Source organism: Ziziphus jujuba, chromosome 1, assembly GCF_031755915.1.
Source record: "Ziziphus jujuba cultivar Dongzao chromosome 1, ASM3175591v1".
Lineage (NCBI taxonomy): Eukaryota > Viridiplantae > Streptophyta > Magnoliopsida > Rosales > Rhamnaceae > Ziziphus > Ziziphus jujuba.
The window spans coordinates 11,739,822-11,754,631 of NC_083379.1; the positions used below are offsets into that span (position 1 = coordinate 11,739,822).

Genomic DNA, 14,810 nt, shown 5'->3' on the forward strand with positions numbered 1-14,810 from the left:
GAAACGCAAAATAAAAGGGGAGACAACAAATTAAAAGGTGCCACGTAAAGAGGTCGCGTGGCACAGTGTCACCGCTACCACCAGGCGATAAATTTTGGGTAAACGAAAGCGTTTCATCATATAAAACCAAATTCCCACGCTTCGCTCTCTCATTCGCTACGCTACGCTGCTTTGTTCTCTCCCTCTTCTTCTTCTTATTCTTTTTCTTTTTTTTTCTCTCTCCTCTCTACATCCTCTCACTGCAAACCCTAGCTGCCTTCCAAGGTAAAAATCGAAACGATTTTTCTTTTTGACTTTCTCTCTTTCTTTTTTTTTTTTAATTATCGGCCTGATCTTCGTCTTGTTGCCGATTTTTTTATTTTTTGGGTTCTTGGGGGTTCTCAATGATTTTCTAATGAATACGTTCTGGTTTCTGGTTTATATTTGTGTATACTTTTTATTTTTTTTATTGTGTTTGTGTTTGATCATGATTGTTATTTAATCCGATTAAACTAATATGTTGTATTTTTATTACCAAAAACAAACAAAAAATAAAAAAAATGTTGTTGTATTTATTATTTTTTTGTTATTTATTTTTTTTTTGTCTCCTTCTCGGAAGGATCGTCGTGATGTCTTTTTTTGGGATTTTATTTATTATTTGTTTTATTTTTTTATTAGTGTTAGCACTGTTCTTCGGTGACAGAAACTCATGTAAGTAATTATGATAGATTTTGTGATTTTCCTCGGAAAACAAAACGGAAATAAAATAATAATTCATTTCAGTGAAGTTGTGTCTTATTAGGGAAAACATAGGCCGAGTTTGGCCAATTGCAAATTGGTGTAAAAAAATACATACATATATATATATATATATATATATATATATCTGAAATCTCTATTTGACATTTTTTTGGATGAGAATCTAACCAAATTTGGATAGTTTGACTGAGAAGACAATAAAGAACACAGTCAGTTTCTTTTGAAGTCGTATAAATCCATTAAGTTTGGATTCAATTGTATGTTACTGAATGCTATTTGGTTGTTTGTAACTCATCTTTTACCTTGTGGATGAATGTTCTGTGACAGTGTGAAAGTTGGGAGTTTGCGATGGCTTCAAAACGTATTAACAAGGAGTTGAAGGACTTACAAAAAGACCCTCCTGCTTCTTGCAGTGCTGGTATGCTGATCTTTTCTTTTCCAATGGCATTGGTCGTATGCCATGTATAACTAATCATAGTTGAATCAATTATTTATGAATTTTAGGATTGTAAAAATAGTAAGGAGGAATGTGAATATATTGAAAAAATTGTGTGTTTCTAGTTGAACCTAACTTCTTGATTTTTATCCGCTATGCTGGTACGTTTGTTGCTTGTTAATCTGGGCATTATCACTCTCTTTCTCTTCCTCCACCTCCTCTCTGTCTGTTGGTGAATGTGTTATTGACATAGACTGTTTATCACACGTCTGTTGAGGATGGTGTCTCAGGGTATCTGTTTATCACACATCTGTTGAGGATGGTGTCTCTGGGTATCTGCTAAAGCGTTGTTACTTGTCTTTTGCTATTGAGGTGTTTGAACTGATATGGGATTTTTGTAATTTTTTACTCGCAACTTTAGTATAATACCTACATAAATGTTTTGATTTATAGTAGAGGAGATATATTTAAATTGCAAACTAAGGCGCTCACTTCCTACAGGCCCTGTTGCTGATGATATGTTCCACTGGCAAGCAACAATAATGGGTCCAGCAGAAAGCCCATTTGCTGGAGGTGTTTTTCTTGTATCCATTCATTTCCCACCGGACTACCCATTTAAACCACCAAAGGTGTAGAACTACAACCATTTCTTGTTCAATATGCTTGATTCCTTTTATCCATCTGTCTGTGTGTGTCACGTATTTATTTCACTACTTGAAATATTGGAACTTGTATCTATTCTTTTCCGATAAACATGTGCTCTGTTATTTTCTTTTATATCCTATTAAGGATTGGGGCAGTGTTTTGATTTTGCACGATCATAATACCATTACAAAATCGTCAAATTCGGTTAATGGGAGAGAATCTACCCAATTGTGTACCTTTATTGTCTTGTATCACTTTCATTGCGATCCTCTTAAGGTTTGGCTATTTGAATTGTAATCAATTGCATGCTACAAAACCCTAAGTAACTAGTGACCTAGGAACTGCTGGTCAATATCTGTAGTGGTATAGGAATTGTCACTTGTTGCTCAGTTTTTGGTTGTATGGTGCTCTAGCAATTGAAACTTTTATAGCCCTTTAAAATTTTTGAGGGGGTGACGACTAAAATGGGGGGAACCATATATAGTTGAATTGGCCAGTACTATTGGAATTGTGGTCAAAGTTATATCTATATATATATATATATATGTATTTTATATATATGTATTTTCTTTTTTTTTCTCCCGTCAATTGCAAACTTTCATCGGGGAAAATAGTAATATTCTGCACAAGTTTGCTTACTCTTATGTACCGTACAGGTTTCCTTCCGCACCAAAGTTTTCCACCCTAACATTAATAGTAATGGTAGTATCTGTCTTGACATCCTCAAGGAGCAGTGGAGCCCAGCCCTTACTATATCCAAGGTAATATACTTTGATATCATTCATCTTTCTTTTATAATTATTATTTCAGTTGTCAGCTATGCATGCTTCATTGTTGTTGGACTTGGAATTTCATCTTTCTTTTATTTATGATTACTATTTACTTTGTCAGCTATGCATCTGCATTTTAATGTTTTTAGACTTATAATTTCATAATTTCTTGCAGGTTCTCCTCTCAATTTGCTCACTGCTGACGGATCCAAACCCAGATGATCCTTTGGTGCCTGAGATCGCTCACATGTATAAAACCGACAGGGCAAAGTATGAGTCTACTGCTCGATCCTGGACCCAGAAATATGCAATGGGATAGGTGCTCTCTGCTGGTGGAGTCTTATCATGTTTAATGCCCTATCATAGTAGTAAATAAATAGAAATTGAAAAAGTATTGGAGATTAAGAAACTTGTTTGGAATGTTTGTCGGTCTCTTTCAGAAAAATATATCAACTTTAGACTATTTTAATAGGTGGCTATAGTTATGGAAAAGTTGCTCCATAATTTTATGTTTTATATTTTTTGCATTTATATTTATTCTGGTTTGCACTATTCTTTTCTTTATTTTTCTTCCCCCCCGCCCCCCGGGGCCCCTTAAAAAGACTAAAGAAAAAAACCAAAATTTTGCTTTTGGAAAATTTTTTTTTTTTTTTTTTTGGAAGGAAAAAAAACAATTTTTGTTTTGATGTCCTCTGTGGTTCTGCTCGGACCATTAGAAAGCTAATGAGGAAAATTATTGGGATGTCGAGTGTTTAGTTATAATGTTGCATTTTAGGCTCAACAGCTATTCTATTATAGTGTGTGATATTTTATATAAGTTAAAGGTAAATGGAAGGACGGATTGACATGCGATTGTGTAGGGCTTATCATGACGTTTTCTGTATAGTTTCACAGCGAGGAAAGAGTTTGGGTTGAATGTAACCTAAATGCATTTCGGTCACTGGCCAGTAAGTGGTTGGGCGGGTGGGCCTTTGTCCTCTCTGAATTGAAATAGTTATTTATTAATATCTTCTTCTTTTTTTAAGTTCTTTTAATTTTGATATTGATTTGGCATTTGGACTATAGGCGTGAGTCCGCTGCTTGATGTGTTTGTTTCTAACTTCTTCCTGTTTGCAAAAAATATCTGCTTACATAAAATATCTGTTTGTTGTGGATGCCATTTGGTAACATTCTGATGGAGTTCTGTGTTGGAGCATTGAAATTTTAGAAGCAAATATCATTAAAAAAAATTATATGTATATATATATATATATGAGAAAACTAAAATTGGAGGAGCGGCCACGAATGACAATCTTTTGTTAAGAAACTGGTACCTTTCATTGTTATTATTTCTGTTACATGTTATTTCTAGTCAATTTGTAGGAAAATGCGGTAAATTCTTCCTTTTTGTATTTTTTTATTTTGAATCGGGTAGTATTGAGTATTATAATATTTTAGCAAACAATAAATAGATATAAAAATATTAAAAAAAAATGTTAAAGTATGGGGAGGAGTGAAAAGCTGCAGGAAGAGGAAACAGATAGAAGTAATTGATCAGAGAGGAGAGGAGAAATGAGTGCGATAAGAAAAAATAAATAAATAAATAAAAAGTAGAGAAATGGAGAAATCCAAAGCAGATGTGGGGGGAATAGCAATAATAATAATAATAATATAATAAGAATGACTGAAAGTGAAAGAAAAAAAGCCTGAAGTAGTCACTTCACTCTATAATACCCAGATAATAACCAACCAGGAACCAGGGGAAGAGAAGCAGGAAGAGAGAGATACATTCTCTCGAGTAGAATGTAGGAGTGTAGACTGAACGAGTAGGAGTAGGACTATCCATCTATCCATCTTCCAAGTTCCATGCCCATCAAATCCAAATGACTTTCTGGTTTACTTTTCCTTCTCTCTCATTTCTCTCCTCTTTTAAATCTCTGTGTGTGTGTGTGTAGTCTGAGAGTGTCTTTCTGTAGTATAGCGTAGCACCCCAAATGCCGGGTGTGTCAGAGATACCCCCAATCAGAGAATCACGGGCTTCTTTTTTTGTTTTTGTTTTTTTTTTTTTTTTATAAGTTTTGCTTATTATTTATTATTATTATTTTTTTTAACAAACAAAGAAACAAAGGAATTCTTTATTCATTAATTAAATATTATTTGTTAATTCACAGTCAAAAATAAATATCTAAAACCAAATAGAAATGGACTGGCTGGAATTGATTGTCTCTGGAGTTTTTGCTCCAGGTCTAATCTATTGAATGACTCGGTGCTCGCACTAAAACACTGCTTAATTAAAACGTCCACCGTATGGACATGAACATGAATATATATATATATATAATTTTGTTATAAAATATATATATATATATATATTTTATAATAGGATATAACATCAAATAATATGTTATTTAATAAAAAAATTTTGCAATATTTTATTGAATGTTAAATACCTACATTCATTTTGAAGAGAGTTATAACAAAAAAAAAAAAATATATATATATATATATATAAAAGACAATTCTATGATTAAGATTATCTGCACTAATCCGGAGCAAAATAGATGTTATTTTAAAAAAATTCTAAATAGCATCAGTTTTTTTTATATGTATGAGAAAAAAATTGATATTATTTAAAATTATTTTTTAAAATAACGTTTATTTTTTTCTAGTTCATATCTGGACGGTATTGACAATAAAACAAATATATATATATATATATATATCATTTTTATGATTGGAGTAATAGTATATATATATACCATTACATGGTGTCACGCTAATTTGATGGCCATATTATAATTGAGAGGAATCATAGAATTATATATGATGCGTGTAATCTTTTCTCTGGGTAATGGAATCCAAATATATATGACGGGCAACACACCTATCTTTTAGATATGTACATTTATTTTCAGCAAAAAAACAAGAAAAAGTACGTAAATTTATTTTTATATGTGTCTATCCTCCAACAACAAGAAAATAAAATAGGAGTGTTGCAGTCCAATATATCTTGGCTTCATGGTGGAGATGAATTTTGTACATATGTATATACATATCCTAGGCTGTGCGTAGCTTAATTGGCTAGACTGGCATGCTATGTATAACATTGGTAGAGGGAGTAGAGCAGTGACAGTGACCTGTAACTGCAACTGCAGGTGGAAGGTGCAGGTCTTTGGGCCAAGAGACGACAACTCTTTTCTGTCTTTTCTAGAATGACTTATCTACCGATCCACTCCCTCCTCAACACACACACACACACACACACGTAACTCAACAATAATTCTCTATTTATAACCACCTCGTAATTGCCTCAGCTCACCTTAATTTCTTCTTAATCACCTTCACAATTATCATCCATGTAATATATTATATGTTTCTTTTCTGCATTTTTAGATTTGGCCTTATGAGAAGCAACCTCTCAGGTTGACCCTTCATTTTCACACAACTATATTCTTGTATTTTTATATGTTCTGAATTTTCGATTTCATGCCTACGCTTTTGGTTACTTGAAGGTATCAATATAGTATATGTATAATATGTATATGTGTGTATAAACCAAGACAAGCAACAAATGCTCTCCATATGACCATCAACCTTCAAGATGGTGGCCGTGGTCAGAGTCACATGTACATGCTTACTTGCTTAGGAAACTCAAGGGCAGTTTTGTATGCATTCGTAAAAATTGGCTATCATTGTTCCTTTTCATTTCCTAATAACGATAATTCCAAATTCTCTCTGGAGTTACATTTAAACTTATATATATATATATATATGTGTTAGAGTAGAGCAGTGGTACTGATTTCCGCAGAGAAAAGGACAGTAACACATTAATGACAATTCTTATTGCCTTTTTGGATGAACCTCTATGTCTGCTTGCATTTTACTTGATGCATGTCTCTTCACATTTCCTTTTCATTCTTCTTCAATTTCAACAAAAAATAAAAATAAAAATAAAAATTATTATTATGCAAACAGAATTGCCACTTTCCAATCACTTGTTTGGACCACCAGTAAAAATAAAAAGATTTCCTCTCACTTACTGCTAGGCCTTGTTAGTAAAATTTCAACATATAAAACAAATTTATATATTCTGCAAAAATTCCATATTTATTAGTTGTTTACATCAGCAGCATATTAAATGCATTGCAGAGAAATGAAAAGCATCAGAATTAATGAATTGATAAATAAATATTCCAGCATTAATTAATATATAACAAGAAAAGAATGATGTTGAGAAGCTTCAGTGGTGTTGTTTTCCTTAATTTCAAAATGTGTGAATCTGTGATGGACAAAGTGGGAGACAAAACAAAAGCTTTCTTGGTTGTCTTTGCAAGTAATTTAATTTAATAAAACCATGCAAGCACGCAAGGCATGCATGAAAACATAATGAGCAAATGAAAAAAGGGAAAGATCATTATCAGAATCTCAGTTAAGAAAATCTTGTTCTTTTTTTACATTTTTTTTTTTTTTAATTCCCTATCAAAGAGCACATATATTGTTACCCTTTTTTCTGTTTTTTGTTTTGAAAAAAAATATAGTCTGACAACTATAGACAGCAAAAGAAACAAGCAAAAAAACAAAAGTAAAAACAGAGACTGAGTGGTAATTAAAGAGCATGCAACTTTGTTTTTGGGGGGAAAGTAGTTAAGATTGACATGACATCAATAAATGTATGTGTTTTTGGGAGTGAAAATTTGGATGGAAAAGTAGTTGGTTTTTGTAGGTGTGAAAGTTGGGAGAGACATGCACAAAACCCTTGTGAAAATTAATGTGGGGGAAAAAGGATCACCACATATTTACACATTGTCCTCATCAATCATCAATGAATGGCATGCAAATGATGTATATGCAAGAATTGGATGACTGCTGTGCCTGTGGTGGTGTGTGGTTTTTTTTTTTGGTTTGGTGGGCCCCACCCTAACTCCATTTTTCCAATCCATCTGATCGATCTCCATCATCATCACCACCATCATATCTGTCACTTTTGATGCTGATTAAGGTTATAATGGAGAAGGCAAATTTAAGTGAGAAAGTGATCATATTAATGCTTTGTTTTCCAAATAGCACATGAAATTTAATTTGGTTAACAAATTAATAAGATAATATTATATTATTCTATGTTTTAAATTTAATTGATAAATTTGATGACTTTATCGTTATTGAAAAAATCAATTGTCATAGAAGAATCTTGTATGAGATTTGCCTATATTTCAACTATATCCATTACTAGGCCCTTAGGGTGGTTTAGATGGCAATAGTCCCTCTAATTGACTACCCCAATCCAAAGTTGATCCTGGTGTGGACTTCTTACCAATAATAACAACAAAAAATAGAAACTATATTCATTAGTGGTGTGAATACTAATAATTTTTTCCCTGTTACTTTTTTTTTTTTTTGCTAATATATTCATGCATTTACATAAGCATTTTACTTTTAATTTTTATTTTTATAAAATGTAAGTATTTTTAAATATAACATAGTAAATTAGCATTGCATATGAAATTTTTGGTTTACATCCCATTCCTTAGTGAGGCAAGCTTTAATAGAAGTTAGGATGAATGAGAGAATATTAATATTTTTATATTATAGTAAGTGAGAGAGAGAAGAGAGAGAGAGAGAGAGAGAGAGACTGGGGCGAGTGCGTGGCTCCAAATCACCAAACTTTTAATATTAAAAAAAAATAAAAATGAAAATAAAAAAGAAAAACAATTATAAAACGACACGCATGCAAATCTTAGGAGAGAGACCACACTAAACCGACAGAGGATGAGTTGACTACTACAACTAAGTAATTAAAATAATATTAATAAAAAATAAAAAATATAATAATATAATAAAATAATAAAGCAAAATAAGCAAACCCAAACCAAAAGCAACCCAACCACAGGCACTGTTGGCGATGCAACTGGAACCTTCACAAACTAAAAACTGATTAAATATTTTTTTTTCATAACTTAAAATTAATATAAAGATACAAAATATTAAAAATAAATAAATAAAAATATAAAATTACACGCTCCCCAAACCCAAACCCAAGCCAACCTCGACAAGGCCACAGCTCAAGCTCAAGCTCCAGAGTTTCCTCTTTTCCTTCTCCAAGTCTCTCTGTTTGTCAGCTGTTGGAGCTTTCTTCCCATTTTTTTATTTTTTTTTTTCACTTATTTTGCATTAATTAATTTTATTAAATTAATTATATTTATTTAATATATCGTTGTCTTCACACACTATTTCTCTGTGCTAATTCCTGCTGATGATTCCAACTGCCAAATTTTCTTCACTTTCTGATCTACTACCTCTCGTTCTTGGGTTTTTCTTCCTAAGGTAACCCACATTGCTAATTTCCTATCCCAATTTAAAATTATTGGTAAAGTTTTTATTTTTATTAATGTTGTTCCGGGTTCACCTTTTTTTTTTTTTTTTTGGGGATATTTTTTTGTATTTTTTTGTTTTTTGGCCATCGAGTTTAATGCGAGATCCAGAACGCTATTTAACGTCATTGTTTTCAGATTTAATGAGCTTTCGTATTTAGGAGGGTATAAATGTGACACCCTTTGATGGATTATTAACATTAATTTATTGATGTTTCTTAATGCTTTCACTCTCTTCGAACAGTTTCGGAGCTTTCCTTTTTTATTATCATCTACTATTATGGAGTGGCTTTCTTTGTTTTTGCTTATTTTGGGGTTTTCTTAATGGGGTTTCCTTTTTTATTTTATTTTATAATTTTTTTTTCTCTAATATATTGCTCTTTCACTTGAGTTGAATTGGATTAAATTGAATGGTTTTCAATCTTAATGGATTTTACTTGGGATTCTTGACAATAACATACTAAAACGCATGAAAGGTGGCAACTTTGATGCCCTCACCATTAAAAAACTATTTTTTATTTTTATTTTTTTTAAGATCCATTTGTGTATATATTTCCAATATTTGGAAAAGTTTACTGGATCTCTGTTTATTTTCTTAACCTGAAAGTGATGAGGAATAGTAAAAATCCTTGCCTTCTTAAAGTTTGTAGTTTTCCTGCGGATTTGGAGGAAACCAATCTAGTGGGAAGAGGCTGTAAAGGAAAGAGAGGCCTTTGTGGTGATGTAGTTTGTGTTTTTTTAATAGTAAAAAAAAAAAGTTGGTAAATTTCGTCTATTCACTTGAGGGAAAGTACTAAAACTCGTGAAAGATGCTTCCTTTTTCATGCTCTGCCATCCTCATTTTAAGCAAAGGCAACCTTGGTGTATTTTCTAATTATGTGTATGGTTGAATGCTTAATTACTACTTCTGATTCTTGTGACAGCATATAGAAACATGTATGTGCAAGAGTTTGCTGTGGATTTGTTCTCTTCCTCTGAAGATTAGGAGCAACAGAGTCAAACTCTTTCTTTTTGAGCTGGATTTGAAATGTCAGGTATGTTTGCTGGTTGGTGAAGACCAAAAAACACTTAATATTGGAAAGCATTTTATGTTTGTTTTTTGGAATACAGCTAATGCTATTTTTTAAAAATGTATTTTCTTTAGTATAGGACTCATGGTTAAATATTGACCTGCTACATAGTTATCCTTAGGCATTGCATGTAGATTGAGAGACAGAAAGAGAGAAAGGAAAAGTGATGTGTTTGTTATTTTTATGCTTATCTTTATCTGTTACTTGAAGGCCTAGACGGATTGAGTGGTCATGATGAAATTAGAGAAAGAAGATCGGATTTTGAGAATTCAGAAGATGAGAGAAGGCGTTCAAAGATTGGCAATCTCAAGAAGAAGGCAATCAGTGCTTCTAATAAGTTCACTCATTCTCTTAAAAAGAGAGGAAAAAGAAAAATTGACTACAGGGTTCCTCCAGTTTCCATAGAAGATGTACGGGATGCAAAAGAGGAGAGTGCTGTTCTAGAATTTCGGCAGGCACTTCTCGACAGGGATTTGTTGCCGCCTAGGCATGATGACTACCATACTTTGTTAAGGTCAGTCAGATCTTCATGGTATATTATAATTCATGGACAAAGTGGCTTCTTTAATTATTCTTTCTTATCCTTTCTCCTGTTGGCCACTGAATATGTACTTTGCTGCAATCACTTATTTCTACTCTTTATTTTGTAGATTTTTGAAAGCTAGGGATTTTAGCATTGAAAAAACAATCCAGATGTGGGAAGAAATGCTTAATTGGAGAAAAGAGTTCGGAACAGACACCATTCTGGAGGTAATAATGTCAGCTTTTGCTGCTAACTGTATGCATAGATTGACAGGCTAAACCTTCAGTGCTGTTGTGAAAAATGATGCTTGTGGTCTCTTATTACAGATGTAAAGACAGCAATGGATTGATTATGATAGAAACTAAATATGTTCAGCCACTTCACTAGTGGCATTTGAATATTAGTGCTTGTCTAATGATCAAATTCAGCTTGTATGAGAACTAAGTTTGAATTTTCTTTTATGTATCTCTAATACCATTTTGGAATTGACCACAACAAAGGATTTCAAATTTGAAGAGCTGGAAGAAGTCTTGCAGTATTACCCTCAAGGGTACCACGGGGTTGACAAGGAAGGCAGGCCAGTTTATATTGAAAGGTTGGGGAAAGCTCATCCAAGTAGGCTTATGCAAATAACCTCAATAGAAAGATATTTAAAGTATCATGTCCAAGAGTTTGAGAAGGCTTTACAGGAGAAATTCCCTGCTTGTACAATTGCTGCAAAGAGACAGATATGTTCAACAACAACAGTATTGGATGTGCAAGGCTTGGTATGTAAATTCTATGATGGAGTGCTTCTTAGTTCAAAGTTGGTTGATTGCCAAAAATGTCGTGGCTTTCTGCTGTTGGTTCCTCTGCATGACTTGAATTATTAGTACTTCTTTGTCACTTTATACCATGTTTTAATTACCAGTTTGATCATTTAGTTCCTGTACTTAAATATCTGCTAGATCAATATTTATTAATGAAGAAATTTTATAATTGGATATGATTTCAATATAGATTTTCCCCATATCTGTGTCTGATATGCCATTAATTACAGCTGCATATTTGCAGAATTTTAAAACCATCCTTTTTTGTTCTTTGAAATATAGGGAATTAAAAATTTTAGTCCAACCGCTGCAAATCTCTTGGCAGCCATGAGCAAGATAGACAACAATTACTACCCTGAGGTATCTGATTCATCCCAATATTGTTTATTTTATGCTTTGCTGTTGTAGCAGCCTGAAAATTTTCTCCTACCTGAATTCGCAGACACTACATCATATGTATATTGTCAATGCTGGTCCTGCTTTTAAGAAGATGCTTTGGCCTGCTGCACAGAAATTTCTTGATGCTAAGACAATTGCAAAGATACATGTAAGGGATATTCAATATTGGTGGTTTTTTTATTATTATTATTATTATTTTGCAGTGGGATGTTGTCTTACTGTATTGACTGGGGAATTCGTTTTCTTAAATTGCAGGTCCTGGAACCAAAATCCCTTCACAAACTACTTGAAGTTATTGACACAAGGTATATCTACCTTATGTTCTTTGAAAATTTTATTCATAATACTAATTGCTTGCTTACTTTTACTTGCAGTCAGTTGCCAGAATTTCTGGGTGGATCGTGCACATGTCCTTGTGAAGGAGGTTGCCTTAGATCCAATAAGGGTCCATGGAATGATCCTGAAGTAATGAAAGTAAGAACTTTTTTTGGTTTTGTGATTTTGCTTATGTTATTTGTTGATCTATACATTTATAATGAAATTGTTACAATTGAATATTTGGGAACTGATCTTCCGATTAACCAAGTTCTCTCATTTGTAGCTTGTACATAATGCTGAAGCAACATTTGTGAGGCAAATCACTAGAGTGTCTGATGATCAGCAGAAATTTAACTCATATATTCAGATACGTCCACTGAAGGCAAGTTCTCACTATCAGAAGTTTTGATGTGTCGGTGTCATTACGTAGAGATATAACATGTATGCATCTTTTGCTTACCATCCAGGGAAGAAGCAGCGATACGTCAACAGCAGAATCAGGGTCCGATATTGATGATCCTTGTTCTCCATTAGGACAAAGGAGTTTTGCATTTCCTCGCTTGGCGCCTGTCCATGAGGAAGTATGTAACATTGTTGTATATATGTACTGTGAATTGGATTGGGTTGGCTCTTCTTCTTCATATATTCTGTTTTATGCAGGTCGGGACAACAGACCCAAATGCCTATTTTAGCTGTGATGATCATTTTCCTATTGTTGAGAAAGCTGTTAGCAATGATCAAGAGCTGCATAATTTTCAGGATCAATCAATTATAAAAGATAGGCCGGTGAATATTTCTCACGATGCAATATCACCAGAAGGTATCTGTTTGTATAATTTTATTATGGCAACCAATTTTCTAGATTATGCTAGATCCATGTATTTTTATGTTCATAGAACTTGGCAATTAGGTTTAACTATGAGTAGCTGTGTTTTAGCTATTAATTAGCAATCTAACTTTTAAATTTATTTGTTAAATTCATGTCTATTTTCAGGTGGTTCAATTAGCCAATGGCTCAGCATAATTAAGGAAAAATTTGAAAAGCGGGATATTCGTCGTGTGGCAAGAGTGCTAATGTCTCTTCTAGTCAAACTGTTTGCAGTTTTTCGTAGTCTACGCATTGAATCTTGGAGAAGGCAGAATAACATTTACCCATCTCATTCAGAGGAACAAAACTTGAACATCCACTCACCAACAGCTGAAGCTGTGAGTGAAGTAGACTGCATCCTTCCATGCATACAGCGTCTTCAAAGATTGGAAAAAGTTTTCGAGGAAATTAGCAATAAACCTGCTAAAATTCCTTTGGAAAAGGATAAAATTCTCATGGAATCATTGGAAAGGATCAAGTCTGTTGAGTTTGACCTTGAGAAGACAAAGAGAGTATGGTCTATTTGATTGTGTTTAGTCATCTGATTGTTGGATTCTAGTTATGCTGATGATAATACTTTCACTTTAATCTCGTTTTTACAGGTAGTTCATGCTACAGTGGTAAAACAACTTGAGATTGCTCAGTTGTTGGAGAATTTACGGGAGTCTGGATATCAAGTAAGTCGGTTTATGTAAATTTTAGCATGTTAAGCTCATTTTAATTGTATCTCAAATCCGGGACATCATTGAGCCTTTCCATGGAAGATTATGAGGCTCGATCCATGGAAGTCCCTATGCGGTTTAGTTGTCACACTTCTTCTTGCTTACAACTAAATATGGGCCTGACCTCTTTGGGAAAGCAAACTATTTTTCTCTTAATGTCCCCCCCCCCCCAACAACAACAACAAAAAAAAAAAAAAAAAAAAAAAAAAGAAGAAAAAAATAAAATAAGGAGGTCGCCAAGTGTTAGGATACACAGATTTGTGATGTTAACAAAATAAAGAGTCTATTGTACATGGAGTAAAATATTTGTTGAGATAAAATCTGACATTTTGTGAGGATGCTTGATGCAGCAGCGAAGACCCTGCTGTTGAATACACAAAAAGCTGGAACAACCGGGTATATAGGGAGGTACATTCAACCGAAGATGTGATTCTGGGGGCCACCATTTCTAGTTGCTGATACTTGGAGGAACACAGGAAGATCAAAAATTTTTCTTTTTTCTTTTTTCGTTTTTGGCTCATAAAATGTTCCTCTAATACCGAGTAGTCCAAGTGTGTTAAGTTTTATGGACCGTAACCGTACATAGCCTTGAAAATCTGTAGAGAAAAAAAAATGTTAAATGGAATACTTTTCACTTCAGCAGCATGTTTAGCTTTGCAGCATGGTTAATTTCAACTTGCATTCTTTTCTACCGAGTACAATATTGTCTCTAGATGAATTAGATGCTGTCTTACTTAACAGTTGGAATATTGTAATTTCCTATGTTACTAGGTGAGGAACCAATGGCACATTCCTTCTTCTAAGAATTTTTGAGTCTGAATTCTTTCATCCCAAAATAAGAATAAAAACTTTGACTTTTTGAGACTCCCATCAAAATAAGAAAAAATGGAAAAGAAAAAAGAATTTAGGACTTGAAAGACAAGAAAATTTCATGATTGATTGGAGGAAAATTATTTGATTTAGTGGAGGATAGCTTTTTGAAAACCGTCCATCTTCTTTCCCATCAACTCCTTCTCTAGCTGACCATCCATTCGATGAAGTTTTTAGAGACAAAAAAAGAATATGTAAGAACAGCTAAGAGCTAAGCTATTATGGTGGGCCATAATTAATTAAATTTTTTATTAGGGTGTGACAGCAGGATTTTGGTTGGATATATGAAAACTTA

At 33.2% G+C, this 14,810-nt stretch overlaps 2 protein-coding genes across 3 annotated transcripts; both read left to right on the top strand.

Moving 5' to 3' along the window:
• The first annotated feature begins 108 nt into the window (after window positions 1–108).
• Window positions 109–3,105, top strand: LOC107417535 (ubiquitin-conjugating enzyme E2-17 kDa). The gene is made up of 5 exons (XM_016026145.4): window positions 109–264; window positions 1,066–1,156; window positions 1,676–1,803; window positions 2,476–2,580; window positions 2,765–3,105. Exons 2-5 carry the CDS (start codon window positions 1,087–1,089, stop codon window positions 2,906–2,908), a joined length of 447 nt encoding a protein of 148 aa, XP_015881631.1. The 5' UTR covers window positions 109–264; window positions 1,066–1,086; the 3' UTR covers window positions 2,909–3,105.
• A 5,440-nt stretch (window positions 3,106–8,545) lies between these two features.
• Window positions 8,546–14,284, top strand: LOC107417560 (phosphatidylinositol/phosphatidylcholine transfer protein SFH13). 2 transcript variants are annotated; one of them, XM_016026178.4, is made up of 15 exons: window positions 8,546–8,889; window positions 9,860–9,970; window positions 10,217–10,520; window positions 10,657–10,756; window positions 11,030–11,296; window positions 11,621–11,698; window positions 11,781–11,885; window positions 11,993–12,042; window positions 12,112–12,211; window positions 12,339–12,437; window positions 12,523–12,636; window positions 12,716–12,875; window positions 13,050–13,435; window positions 13,526–13,600; window positions 13,999–14,284. In XM_016026178.4, the coding sequence occupies exons 2-15, from the start codon at window positions 9,964–9,966 to the stop codon at window positions 14,014–14,016; spliced, it is 1,863 nt and encodes a 620-aa protein (XP_015881664.3). In that variant the 5' UTR covers window positions 8,546–8,889; window positions 9,860–9,963; the 3' UTR covers window positions 14,017–14,284. The 2 variants fall into 2 exon arrangements, with proteins under 2 accessions (XP_015881664.3, XP_015881657.3); XM_016026171.4 differs by having other exon boundaries at window positions 8,548–8,889; window positions 13,996–14,284.
• Window positions 14,285–14,810: the final 526 nt, after the last annotated feature.